Source organism: Limulus polyphemus, unplaced genomic scaffold (assembly GCF_000517525.1).
Source record: "Limulus polyphemus unplaced genomic scaffold, Limulus_polyphemus-2.1.2 Scaffold467, whole genome shotgun sequence".
Taxonomy (NCBI): Eukaryota; Metazoa; Arthropoda; class Merostomata; order Xiphosura; family Limulidae; genus Limulus; species Limulus polyphemus.
The window spans coordinates 332,665-350,969 of NW_013666077.1; the positions used below are offsets into that span (position 1 = coordinate 332,665).

The following is an 18,305-nucleotide window of genomic DNA, read 5'->3' on the forward strand; positions in this document are numbered from 1 at the left end:
AAAAAATAAAAAATATATATATATATATATATATATATATATATATATATAATTGAGTAGTAACACTGTACCATGGGAAAAAATACCATATGCAAGCTGATATTAGAAACTACAACAAATGTTTAGTAACTCTGATGTGAGCCTGTTTATGAATAATACAAGAACTGTGTTTCATACGGGGTATGAAGGTACCAGTTTATCATTTAACCAGTTTAATTTTATATATTTTTTAATGAAACAAACCTTTTCTATATCTTAAATGAAGCCAGTTTACAAAATACAGAAAAGATTGTAGTAATTATTGACAATGTCCATTTCCATATAAAAAAAGTAAAAGTAAAAGTAAAAACCCATAAATACAGTTCTCTAGAAGTTTCAACATAACATTAAAGTATACTAAGTGTACTTAACATAAAAAGGTGAGCATTCAGCATAAAAAAAAATAAAAAATTTAGAATATAAAGGCAAAATAGTGAATAGGTTTGTAAAAGCAATAAAAAATTATCCAGAAAGGTATATTCAAAACTAGAAACCTTTATGATCACTTAATAGGGAATACTGAAATAATTTAATCTGACTTAAGAACAGTTATACACTTTAAAGACAGAAATAATCAAAATAAGTGATCTTTAACATCATAGGATCCACATAAAATGACCTTGATAATAATAAAAAGAAAATTAAGAAGGAAGTAATAATTTTCCTATACTGAAAATGTATTTCCGATAGATACTTCCCTCCACTTGCAGGAGTACCTATTTTTTGTTGAGTGCTGCCCTCCATATGCAATTTTTTTCTTTATGTGCCACACGCCTTCTGCCCCCCTATTGGAATCAAATGATTCCAACGTGTCTTTCATGTAAATAATCATGCGTCACTTCTCCACCAAAAGGAGCGTGACATATGTGACGCATGTGCCTCCCTCTATAAACCTCTACCGAACTATCCCTTCAAGGTTTGGCAGAAAACATAAGCATCGGAGGAAAGTGGGGTGTGTGAGCAGAAAGAGAAGTAACTATCAGAAATACATTTTCAGTATAAGGAAATTATAACTTCCAACATGGTACTTCCCTCCATGTGTCAGATCTAAAGATCTGATGAGGGGAACCGCACCACTTCTGAAACAGGTATACTCTTCTCCTATCTATGAAATGTGTAGTAGATAAGGGTGGAAAAAGAGAGAGGGGCACATCCATGTGGGAGAGAACTGTGGCAGAACAGTGATCCTAACCATGAAAATATATATGTAACTCAATCCTACAAAGTATAAAAGTGGGTAAAACAATAGATGTGCCCCTAGGTGTAGAGTGGCTAGGGTGCGACGGACCATACTCGGTAAGTCAATTACATCCAGAACCCATGCCACTGGGAATCGACATCCATGGGAGGGTAAGATGATGATCATAACATCTTCAAGAGACTAGGGGGAATCTAGAACCACTCTGACTCCTGAGCATGATACATGTTAGCTTTGATCTATAGATATAATGAGTAAATGAAGCAAGGGCCCCTGAAAGGAAAAGTATGCATATAAACTCACAAAGTTGCACTGAAGCCTAAAGAATGGCTACAGGTGGAAGACAAAAACCTGACAAAGAAGAAAGTGCAATATGGTTTGAATAATGGGAGATGAATGTATTAGGTGTAGTCCACATGCCCAACTGTAAGATTTCTTCCAATGGCAAATGAAGACAAGATGCAAGGGACAAGGTAAGGTGTCGAATCTGATGAGAAGACACCTCGAACAAATTCCAGGAGGAAGAAGACAAGGAGGAAGAAGCCAATCAAATCAAAAGTCAACCTCAATTGGTAAAGGTAGAAGTAGAAACAACCCCAAGAGAGGAAGACTGCCAAGGAAGCCGTGCAGGCAATATAACAAAAAAGAGTACAGTCCAGACATAGAAGTCTATCCAGATAGGAACAAGGGAAGAGATGAGAAATAGAAGGAAGGGAAATAGGTGAAAAGGAGAAGATAGGTAGGATGGTAAAGTGTACGTGAAATGTCAACAGCAAACAAATCAGACTTTCGACATCCACAAACTAAAAGGAGAAGGAAATACGTTTTAAGGAAAGATGAAGCATGGAACACGAGGAAAGTGACTCAAACACGGATAAAGTGAGGGAATGGAGGAGCATATTGATATTCTAGTCTGGAAAAGTAGTCCATCTGGGGGAGATGGTGAATCCAGAAGGAACTCATTAACACGGTAAGGACAGGGAAAGCAAAACTCGATGGTATTTGAAAAAACTAAAGGTATTAGATAAGGCAACCTTATAATCCAAAATCGAAAAGACTGAAGACCCCTTGTCAAAAAGCCATGTGAGAAACTCCGCCACTCAAGCCATAGTAGGTTGGTCAGCGGGAAATCCCCAAGTCACAGATCAACTGCAGAACACTTTCCATTTGCACTGACACAACTACACTGAAGAAGGATGTCTGGAACGAGCTAAAAGGAAAGCTACTCGATGGGAGAAACCTGATCTCCTCGCCAAGGACTGTATAAAAACCAGGCATGAAGACGAAGGACGTGAATGGCTGGATGTAGAACAGGTGAACAGGGTTGACAAAGGAAGAGGTACTGGAGGGAAAAGTTGTAGTTGTTGTAATCATGGAAACCAAACCACCAAATATGGATGGGAAGATTGGTCATGTAGTAAGGAAGGGCGAGGTTCATAGGAAGTAGGGGAAATGGATAAAACATAACCTACCTGAGAAATTAAATCCAAATAGACCATATTAGGCCTAACTGACTCCTCATGGGAGACAGGGGAAGGCATGACAAAATCAGGAGGTGGAAATAGGCTATCCAAGTCCTTGTCTCCCTGAACAGGCTCAGCTTGTTCGGGAGGATATGGGGCAGGGTCTGGAGACAGAGGTTGACCCATGTAACTTTCAATCTCCCGAAGAATAAACATGGATAAATTCCCCACTGGGTCAACCGCACCTGAGGCTTGAGACATAGCGCTAGTTGCATGTGTGACCCCCAAAGTGGTAACATGAACTTCATAATGAGGAAGAGTCAGTCAATAATCTAAAGTATAAATGACAATGTGAGCGGAGGGAAGTACCATGTCAGAATTTTACACTGGTTTGTAAAAGGAATGTTACAGGTGTTGCACATAGATGTAAATAACTTAGTGAACAATTAAACTCACAAAATAGCCAAAAAAAATAATCCACATAGAAATAAGATAGCACTGAGCTTCTGTACTTTTACACAAGTGAAGAAAGCACAAACTACAAGATTTCTTTTTTTTTATTACTCAGAGAGATTAGATTTCAGAGAACACTGAGTCAAATATCATGGTTTAAGGTACAGAGAAAACACAATTCAAAGTTGTTGTTAAATATTTTTTCTCATTTTTCTTATCTGCTTTATAATTAAGCACAGTTTTAATGAGTAAGAGTTTCATGCTGCTGACAAAAATGAACAGAATGGTTAAAATGCTGAACAGTGAGGTATTTTTGAACTTAGTTACTGAAACCTTCTACATGGTTTGTGTAGGTTCACTCAACATACTGATGGTTACAAACCTACACTTCACACAATAAATGATGATGTATTTTGTGCAAATAACCCCCTTAATAGTTTTACAGTATTTGTTACAGTGTTTGTTAAAGTGTCAATAGCTTCCATGAACTTGCATTTCACTCAAAAAATGAGCCAGGATATTCAATGTTTGTTCTTGGTGTGGTAGATTTAAAGGGGCCTTTTTCAGTGTTTGATAGATATTTGTTGATATTAGTTCATACAAGATGATCACGATACAAGGAAGTGGCATAGTGAAAGACATTAATGATAAGGCTCTTCACGGACAGCCAATTTTTAGACAGTTAACAAGTGTTTTATCCAAGTAACACATTTTTTTCAGTGGCATATGTGTATTAAGATGATGTTTCAAAATTGTGTTTGAAATCAAATTTCTTTCATTCTAATTTCACTAAATAAGCACTCACGAACTCTCGGTAAACTTTGAAAGAGCTTGAGGTTTCTTTTGCTGAACTGTTCGCTGTCTTAACCAACGTTCTATTTTTCTTTCAGTCCATTCCAGCTGCTTTGCAAGTCCTTGGATCTATGAACAATAGATAAATTCAGCTAAATTGTATATCTCAATTATTTTGATAGAATTATAATGTAGGGAGAAACAAACCATTTTTGTTAATTTTCAGTGAAAAGTTAGTTTTTCTCCCTCCATTTTCTAATCAAACCACAAAAATGTTCTGCATGCAGGTACCTCTAGGGCTTTCTGACAAAGCTGTATAATATCAATAAAATAGCTACTACACATTAATACATTCTTATAATGATCAAAGTATGAACGAGACTTGAACCAAATTCATATTACACTTATTTACTTGAACTTTCATGCCTACATAAATTATTCAAGCAAGCAGCTATACAAAAGACTATTACTAAAAACAATGCATAATTAGTTGGTTCCAATAATATAATAACAGTTTATGTCTATCACATTTCATGGTGGCATACTGCCAAGCAGAAAATTTTCTTTGTAAAGTACTACGAGATATTAAGTAACATACCTCTTATTCTTATCACAACTCTAAAAGAAGAAATTACTGCCACAATAAAAATTATTTAGTGAAATTAAGGTTCTTCTTAATACGAAAATACTATTAAAATCTTTCAAGACATTTTGTTTCTACTGGGTGACTAAGTTCAAGACTTTTCTCTTAAAAACCTGATTATTTTTACAGAGAAAAAATCAAAAAAGTTCTGCACGCAGGTACCTCTAGGTCTTTCTGACAAAGCTGTCTAAACATTTTCTTGCATAAACACAGCTTTACCACCTTTCAGTATTTAAATGAATTTAACCAAACTTTTAGTTTGTATGAAAATAAACTTCATCTGTATTGTGCAAAAATATATATTTCCTATTTAACATTTCTTTTCTAGTCTTCTCATAATTCTACCAATCTCTTTCCATTCTTGAAATGTATAAAGCCATTAAGTTTGTTTCATTTTAACAACGTTTAGGATCTTTAAATGGAAATAAATATAAAACTTTAACAAAAGGCCAGGTGAGAAAAAACCATTTGACTCATCATGTTATTATTTTAATTTCCAATCCAACATGAATACAACCGTTCACATTCACATACCTATCAGATTTTAAAAAGAAAACATTCCGATTTGTTTTGCAATAAAAACATGGAAAATAAAAGAAAAAAACAGCTTATTATGACATCCCCCTTGTATCAGATATTTCAGGAATGATAGTTAGTGTGAACTACTATTTATGTGTAAACTTGTATTCACAGTTAAAATTATTAAGAACTTTTCAGTGAAAGTAAAAACAGTGTGTAACATATTAGATGCATCTGCTAACCCAGTGCAGAAAAGGCCTTCTGGCCAATACCAGGCATCTTTAGGCTGGCTAGGATATAACAGACATATAATGGTTGAGATGCTATTTATATTAGCAATAGCTCGACTAAAGCTTTTATGGTGTGAAATGGATTAAGTTGGTGAAGCATAATTTTTATTTATGTCATAACATATCATAATTATTTAAAGATTTGTTTAACACTATTTATTTATTTTAACACCATATGTTATTAATTATTATTTTCATGAATTAACCTGCTCATTATTCAGAAGAACTGATGAACCAGCAAGCTATTCTTATTAATTGTACAGCTCAACGTACTTATAAACATTATGAAATAGGAATTAAAAATGCATATACAATAAAAGATTCTTAACTTTCTAATATAACCAGCTACAAACATTGCTTCTTCCTTTATATCAGCCCATGATTTTACTCCCCACATATTAGCATCTGTTAATACAAGCCCTCCACAGTAACCAGTAAGATATCATTCTTTCTGGTATCATTGTGTGTGTATATGTGTGTGTGCGAGTGAAGCATCACATTGAAACATTTCTATCTTATTAATTCTTCTCTCAGTGTTTGAAAACCCAAGCAAAATGTTTTGTTTTTTTAAATATGCATGTTGAAAGGTACATGTATGTTACACTTATAAAACAAAAATAAGTTACACTTACTGACAGAACACGGCAGTAAAATTATTATATCCAAATGTATTTAATCTTTCTTGTTCTGAGTCTATAATTAAAACTTTAAATTATTAACTTGAAATATCCAGGATCAGGAAGCAGCTTACATGAAATTAGGAGTCCAGTTGTCAAAACATTGATCTTAGTCTGCTAATCATTATAATGGCTTACATTTTCTCTCCACTTATCTACTTACATCACAACTTGTCATACTGAGTCACCAACAATCACACAAGAAATATTACATCTTCTAACAACATAGAACGTGAACCACCAGGCCAAGTAAGTGCATAGCTAATTTAAATTCCATCAACTCAACCCAGATGAGCTTCAGAAAAGGCAGAACTATTACTTTTTACCTAGACATCACTGTAATAAATCAGGCTGAACATTATCATTTCAACTATCAAGGCTTAAGCCTTGAAAATCTCTATCCATTCTGACTGTCACCTTCTTGCATGATAGGACACAGACACTAATAAATATAATGTGCCTTTGTGTATTTCTCGTATGAGACATAGAAATCTAAACTTGTTACAAAATGTCTGTAAACTATAGTGATACAATGCATGTAGCGAAGATAAATTTAGCTTGAGACAGTCTATGACAGATTCAGCTAAAGTTCTACCAAATATTGCATGAAAAATAAGTAAAAAAAAAAAAAAAAAGGTGAGTTAACTTACAATGCATTACTCTGGCAAATTGTGACACCTAGAATTACAAAACCTAGGAATTTTTTTGCATTTAAATTTAGTTTGCGGGCACAAGATTTATTGAAAATAATACATTAAAAAGTTGATACTATAAGCCGAGATATTTGGAATATTTTCAGATTACATACTTGGTAGTCAAGATATCAGCCAAGCTTGATATGATCAAGCTCAATGTCACAAAAGTAAATATGGTTATAGCCATAATGAAAAACAAAGTCTAAAGAAAAATATCTTTTTATTAGAAGGTTCTAAAAATTAATTTTTCTTATAAATTATCGTATGAAATAAACAAAAATGTAATTAAGTTCTATATATCTGCATACTGAAAATGGCAATTTTATAAAAAACTTCATGATACAAAGAGCATAATGTAATATGTATGAAGACTTTAGAAAAAAAAAGGTATATCTCAAATATTAAAGCTTATGTTTTTAAGATATGAAAATCAATAATTCATTTAAAGTCCAAATAGTATTGAAATTTCTTTCAAAAAAGACATTTCAAATGGGTGAATGAAATTTTGCTGATATCAAAGAATATGCCAACTCTGCCAGTTTGATCATGTTTTTTTAAATATTTTTTTATATATTACAAACATACTTTAATCTATTCTACCATGTATTATATCAGTGATTGCTCAAATTTGTACAACCAAAGATATTTTGACTAATATCAAATGTATTTTGATATGTTTATACAATATAATTTAATATTTTATGTATTTCAAAAATGTTAATTTAATTGCTATAAATTGTTATGTTTAAAATTATTAATATTAAATTCTTAGTATTTTTCTGTAAATATTGTTTGACTGAATTATCAATTTTTCTGCATAAGAATTTTACAACGTCAATCTTCTACAAAAGTGTTAAAAGACAAATGTACAAGTAATTTTTCCAAAGAAACATGGTTATGTTTTAGAAATATCGTATTCCTCCCTTTAAGCATCCTTGCCACTGTAAGTACCCCATGTACGATTTTCAAAATAAAAATATATAAGATCTCTCTTTATCATTACTCATACTCATGATTTTGAAAAAAAAAAACCTAAATTACCCATGTTTTCTCTCTTTTAGTGCTACATTAATATTATTATGGTTTGGATTTAAAGTTATCAGGTGAATTTTGACTCAATACTACATAACTACCTGTTCCTATTATCCCTTACCCACTTCTGACACAACACATAAATCTGCACTTTTATCACTTAATCAAGCATGTAAACTAAAAACCACATTTAGTGGGTGATAGCAGCAACTATTTAGGAAAACTTAAATGTAAGAATTATGATATTTGATTGAACTAACTATACTGTATGAGAATGATTAGTTTGATTTCACAGCTAATTTAAATGATTACTTCATATTTCACCCAACTGAGGCTTCAAGTATTCTTATACAACAACATTTAAAACTGTTGTGAGGATTATTTCGTATAAATGAGGGGATTTACAATTAATAAAAATACTTCTACAATAACATCAAATTGAATAATCACATATTTTCTTATTCAGTATTCCTTTAAGTTAAAATTCTTGACAATATTCATACGTTGAACTTTGTTCAAATTAGTACAAAACTCAATCAAGAACTAATTTTGTTTTAAAGTATGTGAAGATTATGTGATAACATGTTCTAAATGCACATACATATCACTAAAACTTCCAGCTAGCCATATAAAAAATGATTCAAGAATATCCTCAGATGGGAAACTTTAAAAAAATACAAAGAATTTAAGTTGAAACTTAAAAATCATTTTAAATAAGTTTTAATATTAATATACTTTAAGTTTCAAGTTAGGTGAAATACTGCACCAGTCTTGAAGAACAATTAAGAAACACAAGTTCATTCTTTCAACGTGAGTAATACAAGTTTTAGTATATATTTAAACATAATTCATTTTAAAGTAATATGGCACTAATGTTGTAAAGAATTTGTACAGCACTGAATTTCCTAGAAGACTATAATGGTTGTGTATTATAACAACTTTCTTTGCCGAGCTACATTCCTGCTACCGTCTCATTCTGACCTTGAAGGATTATAAATAGCAACAACTTGACAATGTGATCTGATTGGACTGATCTGTGTGAAGCTTTTAGCTCCATTCAACCAAGTCCACTTTCGTAACAAATCCAAATGTGATATGGTCTATACAGACATGAAGCCATGAGAAAAAATAAAGAGGTATTTCAATCACATTCCATCTATTTCAGTAAAATCATATGAATTATTTAGTCATATATCTTATATTGATAACAAATGTGAGTCATCCCAGCAATATAACAAAGAAAATCTACCAATTGTTTTAAAAAAAATTATCCTTTTTCTTTTAAATTCTTATTAGATTGTAAAAAGAAAAGATAAAAATGTTAAGTTATATATTCACCTTTATATGAAACCTTTGAATTATAGTTTTATATTTTAGGGAACTTTTCCAAAACTCGCAACTTGAAATGGTAAGTAAAGTGGTAATTAATGGATCCCCCCCCCCTCCCACCTTTTTTTCTTTTGCTTTAAGGGTTTTGGAAATATACTGTACTTACAAGAAGTAAATTTTAATAGTAGTTAAAGAAATTGAGTAGGTACCACTAGTTTTCCAATATACATGTATATATATATTTTTTTTTTTATAACATAAAATGATTAAAACCAAGAACAAAAGTCCTAGGATTTTCCTTCCAAAAACCCCACTAAAAGACTGTCCCTGGGTATTTGAAGCTGTGCACCATTTAATATTTTCAGAGAAAAATGTATCAAGAAATAAAAGAAATAACCATATCATTTTATTTTATCAACTATACTATGTAATCACAATTTCTAATAACTTTAACAAATGATTTCCTGGATCTCTTGCTGTTTGTTTCCATATATATATTCTTCACTGATAGTTCATTTTTAATTCATTGATACTAATTATTTAGAAAATTACAAGACTATGAATTTCCTTCCCTAAGTTCTTTCTTTTCCAGCATCTGTACTGAAGCGTATTCACCAACAGAAAAAACTATACCATGCATTTATCGAAACTAAAGAATTGAAAATGAAAAAACAACGACTAAGTTGCTCAATCTTGTTTTATTTATTTATATATTTTATTTTAATCATTACTGCTGTCTGTAAACAATTTAAAATAATGTACTTATGTAGCATAATAATGGCTGAAAAACACTTTTTTTTTTTTTTATTAGAATCATAAGGTAGATACCAGTAATAAATAATTTCTTATTAAAAATTCTTTATTGGCCCCAAATACTGGGTTTCTGGTAAGAAGAGCATATTAACATTCCTGTAAACATGTTGTACACATCCTGTAGAGCCAATAAAGAAAGATTGTTAAAAACTATTAACAGTCTTTTGTCACAAGCTTATTAATATATCATCTTCACTGGGATGAGATATTATATACGATAATAATTAATAAATACCAGTAACTTATGCATGAAAATACACAATATTTGTTACTTCTTTCACACCCATAAACAAACATATCAGTCCCTCAACACCTATTTTCTAAAATGGGATTACAAAATATTTTGAAATTTTAAGGTCTTGTCTTTTCATGCATGAGACAAAATAAAATACCTGCTTATATGAGATTCTGCCATTTGCTTGGAAAGCTTTTTCCAAAACAAGATTGTCTGCAGCTTTCTTAGGATGTGTTGCTTTTAAACCAAGGCAGATTCCAAGTGGAGTGAAAATAAACCTATCAGCAGAAGAAATACACAAGTGAAATAAACTCATCTACAATTTCTGTACCCAATCCCCAAGCTGTTTACAAGTTTACCACTCCTGTAAATAAGCAAGTGAAATATGAAAAAACAAAATTAATATTCAAACTTGTTTTCCAACACTTCAATAAAATATCAAATATTAAGTACTGTAACAAAAACTTCCATCTGGATTTTTTATGTTATTTATTCATAATAAAAGGAGAAAAGAATATTAAAAAAAAAACAGGAATCAATAATTTGCCATATCCATTGTATTTTTTTACATTTCACTTAAAACAAAATTCTGTATTAAAATATTTTTTAAATTACATAACCAGGTTTTATAAAACCTTAAATGGCTGACCACATAATCTAAGAATACATTATACATCTAAAAGAATATCCTACTTTCTCACTTAAAAACAATAGAAATAAGAGCTTAGCATACTCTCACATCACTAAATGATTTCAAAATATATGCAGATTATTACATTATTTTGAATATATCATAAAGATTGAACTTGTATTAGGCTCTCTTGTGCATGGTAATGAAGTTTAATATTTGTACACGGCACATGTGCACAGTACGTTCTCAGAATTACATCACAATAATCATATCTTTCTGGTCAAAAAACAAAATGCATGATACTACTCAATGGCCCTTGAACCTTTTGAAGAAATTCATCTTCCCCTAAAATAAACTAAAATACAATTTGACCACACCCACCTAATGATATAGATCAGCATTCTTACAGTTATGGATGCTACTTCAAATACTCAGATGAATTTTTCAAAAGATACATTTACTGAAATCAAAAACGTTTGTCTCTTTGGTACCTTAGCATTCAAGTCAGACTATAAATGTGTCCATGGTAAATTGACAAACAAGAATATCTTCAGAAGTATGATTAATAAGGTTTGTAAGTAATAATAAGAATTGCAAAAAATTGGAATAGGATTTTTTTTTTTTTCAACTGATAAGATATCTAGTATGCCCCTCAGGGGTTTGTTATGCGATATTTATTTTAACATTTACGTATTAAGGTTGGTTAGGACCTAGGATTTGAAAATTTGGAAAGTACCTACTTGAAGTTACTTCTTGTGTTAGAAGAGCATTAGTATTACAAGGGAAGGGAAACAGGTTTTAGGCATGATTGTGAAAAAATCCCTAAATCCATGTATTGAATAATTAGCTGTAGTGAAAAAGCAAACATATTTCTTGATGGTGTTTAATTTCAATGTTGAAACGAGTGCAAACATGGGCTATTAGAAAGTAGAATGACATCTGATTTAAATAATTTAAGCTATAAGGCGTTATTGATTTATGTGTGTGTGTGTATACATATATTTAAAAGAGCCTTACTATGGATGATCCAGCTGTATAACTAGTAGAATGACAAAAAGACTGAAAGGACAAACATTAATATTAAGGGTACACATTTAACTTTAAAAGGCAATTCATAACTATAGACATGAGGAAAGTTGGAAGTAACCCTTACTGTAGAAATCTTCTCTATACTCATGATGTGTGGATAATTGACATTGAGGAAGATTGTATATCAGGAACTGACTTCATGTAGAGACACAGATGCAAGATTAGGCTAGCTTTAAACAGCTCACAGTCTATGACTACGAAATCCCTATACACTACATGACCAAAGGTTGAACTTTTTCAGACAATAAGGAGAGCAGTCATTGTACTATTAAGAAGTTAAATACTCATACCAATGACTGGATGTAGCAGTCCAGCATGTCCTAAAGGATTAATGGTTGGAAGAGCCCTCATGAATCTATAGAATGAATACGTCATAATTAGGGCCACAAACACAACAAACCATAAAATTCCAATCAAGTCTGGATGGGACATTGCAAGTAGCACTACCACATCAAACAACATCAGAAGTAGTCACATTTTAGCCAAGTTGCAATAAGTGTGTTGTCAAATCCTCATATACGGGCAGTTTACCTCATCACTTACAAGAGCTTAATGAGCAAAGCTGTCACACACCTGATCAGTGACATAGATTACATGACCTGCTCATGGAATAAAGACACTTTCTCCAGTTGACCTCATGACTTAGGCTAAACAAATAAAATATCTCAAAAGAGCAATATTGAAGATACAACCAAAGTATGTCAATTAGCCAAACTACTCCCACTTGCCAAACAGCTGAGATTTCAAAGAGACAGATACCATGAAGGAACAAAGAATAACAGAACTGAGTAATGGTCCATGGGCATCGTGTATTATACTTATGAAAACAAAATATAAATACACAAGATTCTACCTGAACTACAGAAAGGTGAGTGAAGTTATAAAGAAGGGTTCCCACCCACTGAAAAACACTGACTACTTTCGATGCTCTATCTTGATCAAAAGTATTTTCAATGTTGGACCTAAAGAGTGGATACTCACAAGTAGAAGTTGATGAAGCAAGTAGAGAGAATAAAGCCTTTACTGCAGAAAATGGATTGTGGCAGTTGAATTATGTAATGCACCTGCTACATTTCAATGACTAATGAAATGTACTATCTCTGAACTACTCTGGACAGTCATACTCATCTATCTGATAAATAAATTCACACGGGTAAACCTTTGATAATGTTTATTATGGACTAAAGAAAGTTCTGGATTGGAAAGAGAAACTTAAGCAGAATCCCAAGAAGTGTAAATTGTTCCATTAACAGGTGAGCTTCCTGGGACACATAGTCAGCATATTGACTCTATCCAAAATTGGCCAACACCAAAGAAACTGCATGAGGTAAGAAGATCTCTTGGACTGTACTCTTACTATTGTTGTTTTATAAAATCATTCTTTGACATAGCTTGTACTCTACACAGATTACTTGAAAAGCCAAATAAGTTTCATTGGACCACTTATTGTAAAGAAGCATTCAATAATCTGAAAAAACAATTAACCACTACTACTGTAATAACATACCCAACTGTTGTACATTATCACATTACTTTGATAAGATAATCCAAAAGCGCACACCAAATGAAAAAACAATTACAACAATAGCATTATACATGTATTCTAACTAATTAAATGAGCTATTTCTGAAAAAAAACTACAGTCCAAATATAAGTTCAAGTTAAAATTCACGTCTTCCCATTAGGTTTACAACTTTAGCCCTTTGGAACCATTAACACCAAAAGTAGTAACTATCAGTATACTGTTTTATTCACTTGTAATTTTGTGTTCTATTATGTTTCGTGCACCTTAATGTTGAATTAGAGATTAAGTTTTTAAATTTACAATACAACAAAGACTTTAAGTTGAAAGAGTATAGTGCAGTACCATGTGAACTAACTGTATCACCAAGAATTTGAAGAAATCAAATAGTATGATGATGAGTATCACTAAATATCAGTATCTGGGGGCCAACTACTTTCGTTTACGTATTTTTATTATTTATACTGTATTTATATTTGGATCTCTTGAAAAGCTGTTCATTGCAAAATTCAACAAAAAAGAAAAAAAGGCCCAGAAATCGCAACGTCCGTGTTAAAACTTACTTTTGGTCTCTTTCTAGATCGGTTGGTAATTTACTCAGACTGGGATTCTCAATCTCATCGAGACTAAGGAAAAGAGTGTAACATGTATATTTTAGTTAGGTTAGCTTACCTCTCAACGCAGAATCGTACAAAGAGAAGTACAATAGCAACAGGAAAAGCGTAATACAAGTCGTTAAACTGTGCGTAACTTGCTCTTTCTTGTTTCCTTATTATGTCCCAATTCAATTTGTCTGGAAGCCATATTGTTTCATTCCAAAATATGTTTTTGAGATGCCATATAGCCGCCATTTCCAAATATACACATATACGTGGTCAAGCGCTTTAACCGGAAATGCTTATGAATTCCTCAATACAAACTCGGTAATATTCCTCTCTCGACAAACGCATGCGTTTAACCACATATAGCTATAACAGCGTGTTTAGCTGTCACTATCAGCGACGAACAATACACAACTCGAACAACACATGCGACCCTGCTGTGGGGTTCTATAATCTTCTCTTACGCGTTATATAAGGCGTCTTATCTTATTCACGAACCAGGTCTAGACATGATAACAATGAGAGATAAACAAATATATGTTGACAACTTTTCGTAAGTTAACAGTTGCGAGGAGTTTGCAAAATTTTATAAGCCAGTGTTAATGATAAATATACCAGCATCTTCACTAAGTCCTCCGGTGAGACAGCGGTAAGTCTACAGACTTACAATGCTAAAATCCGGCGTTTGATTCTACGGGGTGGACACAGAGGATAGTCCATTATGGTTTTACTCAAAAAACTAACAAAGTCTTTAATAAAATATCTATATTCAAAACAGGACTATCACCGAAAAACAACATGTTCAGTCTTCGAACTTTTCGGATTTTACACGTTCCATCATCAGCCATCTAAAATGTTTTTACAGAACATACATACATACATATTTATATGAAACAACAAACAGTACAAATACTCTTTGAAAACATATTTTAGGTGACTTATTTAAATATTTATTCTTAAACTAATAACAATTGACTGCATATTTTAACCAGTAGCTTTTTGTAATCTTAAAAAAAAAGAAGAAGAAAAAAGCCGATTATGAGATAAATCTATTATTATGCGTTTTATGCCTTTTATAGTGATACAGACTTTTTAAATTTTCGATTATTTAGTTTCTGCATTGTCATGGTGGCTACACGTGGCCCAGAAAGTTATTAACTTTGCTTTGCCTTAGAACTTCGTTTCTTTGTTTTCTAGCAATTAACTTCTCCCCTACTCACAAGGATATTTCAATATAACATGTAGACACTGAATTGAACGGGTTAGCACTGATCAAGACCAATGCTCTCAGGAAACATAAGTCACGAGGTAGAGCCATCCACTAGATAAAGAAAGCGAGTTTATATTCTAGATTCAAGAGTACTTTCTTTCTTTAGTTTTACTTGTTTTTTTTATCATTACCACTTCAGCAAAGATTCATCTTGGGTACGAAAAGCTGGAGAGCTATTCACTTATCCAGTAGAGGCAATTGTATATGGCTGTCCAGGTAAATACAGACACACACACACAAATTGGCTGGGAATATGAAAAGGGAATGCTTTGGCTAACACCACAGGTAACAGCTTGGAATGGCTTGACTGATGTATAGGCAGTCTAATGCTTGATCCTGAGCTTATACAGTCCAGCCCTATATACCGTAGAGCATGTAGACAAGATATCAACAAAACAATCATGACAAAGTTGTAGCTCCAGTTTGACCCATTGGGGAATATAGTGATCCATTAAACAGAATTACAGGCTTGAAGGAGAAGCATCACCATGAGGCTTGCCACTTATGCAGTCAATCTGTGCCATCTGCATGATAAAGCTTACCCTGTAATGGTTTTAGAAAATCATACAAAAACTCATCAAAGAGTTTTATGGTTAAATCACAAAGCATCACCTTTCTAAATTCATTAGATTTGGAAGCTACAAGAACCTCTACGATTATGAGACGTTATAATCTAATGTAAGGAAAACAGGTATGTTTGGCGTGTTTTGGGAGAAAAAATATGTAAAAGACAAGGCAATCAGAAAGAAAAAAATTGGGAGATGTGAGAGAAAGAGAGAGAGGAAAATATTCTGTCAGTGAAAACCAAAACTAGTTCTAATTATAATTTTCTAATGTGTTATAAATATAGTAATAAACAGAAATTTGTTATATTTAAACTTGGTATGGGCCAATTTCTGGTAGAAACAAGTAAAATGTTTATAAAGTTGAAGGGAAAGTGGTGTGCGAGTATACCACAATTGTAACAAAGTCGGCCCATAAGAAAATGATGTCAGAAGTGGTCTACAATAAAATGGCGTAATGAGAAGACCAACACAACCAGTACTTTTTCTACAGTGAAGGAGTAGACTCTGGGAGCCAGTCTGACATTCACTGTGGCTGAGCACATGAATGAAGATGCATTGCTGGCTAATGCATAAAACATGGTAGACCTTGTCACACCTGCCACTTGGTTGGGCCCGAAGTTCCCAGGAGCTGAGCATTCCCCATAAACAGCAGTACAACTACCAGAAATTATGTCTCCACTAAATGTACTGGTCACCAAGAGAGTCCTTGTGACAACAACCTCCATGTGGTTCAGCAGCTGTTAACACTACCTCCCATGATGTGAAAACATGAGAAACTCTCTGTATATGAATCCTCATGAGGGTCAACCAAGGTTGGGCAGAACGAGTCATTGTATGATTGAAGCAACAGTCAAAGTTTTAAACATCTAGTCTGATGTATTCACCACAGTGACAATGCAAATGAGCCAGCCAGCTTATGAATCACTAGCACCATACCATAGTGAGAGTATATGGTAAATGAGAGGGCACTGATGCCAGTAGCAAGAGTAGTCAACATTAGGACTAAGGTACTACCATTGAAAATACAGCACAAACAAACTCAGAGAGAGAGAGACAAGTGTGAAGTTCCCAACAAGACCAACTAAGACATTGACCATCTACTTCATGCCAGAACATACCTAAGCATACAATAGACATTGCCAGGGGATAGCTGTCAACTGGAATGAGACTTAAGTTCTACAACAGAGAGGATGATTAGCAGTAGAGAGCAACTCCTCTGTTGTGGTTGAGGAAGATATGTGCCACTTGCAGGGTAAGCTGACTGACATTAAAAGTGCCCTAGTTAAAAACTACAGATGACATAAAAGAAACATAGTACCCAAAAATAAAATAATGACATCACTAGAGAAGCTGCTGCAGGGTTAAGATAAAAGGGAGCAGAACCTTGTGCCAACTCTGGGTGAGTGTAAATTTCATATACTTCTATTTAATTTTAAAAGTATTATAAATAACAAATTCAACCTAATATAATTATTTCTTTGGATGAAGTCAGTTAGTTTGGTTAAAATCGGATTTATTTAATAACTTATCTTGAAGATCTTCCTGTTATAAAGAGGACCTACCTAATATTCGTTAAGGAAATTAAGTTTAACTTGAGAATATCACAATAGAATACAAAATGGGACAGTTTCTTTAAGATGGTTTTGAACAATACAACAATAAATACATGTAGAAAATACTGTGTAAATACTTTTTGATGAAATACTAATTTCTATTGTCGATGGCAATCTGATGTTTTGACATTTTGGATTTCATCTTAATTGGTACATGTTTGACATGCTCAGTTTGTTTGGATTCTGCTTCTCGTATTCAGAAAGATTAGATAAAGAAATGTAGCTGTTATAATAATACTTATTTTGAAAGGAGAATACTTTTTATACCATGGGTATTGTTTCTGACTATTGCAAAAATATATAATAAGATTAGAGTACTTCAAACATAAACTTTTCGTGTATTCAGCTGCTTTCTTTGACAGCTATTTCGTACTTCAAAACTTAAATGAGCCAGAACTGACTAAATCCCTTACTGAGGTGTGTAATATTGATGACACATCAGATAGTAACTTAGTGAGATCGAATTAAGAAGTTAAGTACATATTAAATAGTGGTGCTCTCTTGCATAGAATACCAAGGCAAATAATGAAAATTATTTATATATTTTGTTTCTGTACTCAAATTATGTTGCAAATAAGTAACCTGGTGCAACGATCCTCTTCGATGGTTATATCAGCAGTGCCTCTATCAAAAACATGACCCATGTAAGAAATTGCATGATTGGATATAAAGTGTTCTTCACACTAGACATCCAGCAAAAATGAAGAAAGTTTCTAGCCAACAAATCGTGATTTCTGAATGCAGTGTCCGTCCACTTTCAGAAAACAAAACTATTTTACTGTTTTACAAGATTTAGGCGATACCAACGTGATCATAATAAAACTGCTGTGAAGT

General features: G+C 32.7%; 1 protein-coding gene across 2 annotated transcripts in view; it reads right to left on the reverse strand.

Moving 5' to 3' along the window:
- Positions 1-14,585, reverse strand: part of LOC106458468 (ceramide synthase 6-like) — a 40,429-nt gene extending 25,844 nt beyond the window's left edge. The window contains exons 1-3 of one of the 2 annotated variants that reach the window (XM_022384680.1): positions 14,093-14,573; positions 10,336-10,456; positions 3,959-4,074 (exon numbers count right to left, since the gene is read on the reverse strand). In XM_022384680.1, coding sequence (XP_022240388.1) covers positions 3,959-4,074; positions 10,336-10,456; positions 14,093-14,271 — 416 coding nt within the window. In that variant the 5' untranslated portion in view covers positions 14,272-14,573. Of the gene's footprint in view, positions 1-3,958; positions 4,075-10,335; positions 10,457-14,092 lie in introns of both variants that reach the window. The other variant, XM_022384681.1, reaches the window with a different exon arrangement.
- Between the last annotated feature and the right edge of the window lie 3,720 nt (positions 14,586-18,305).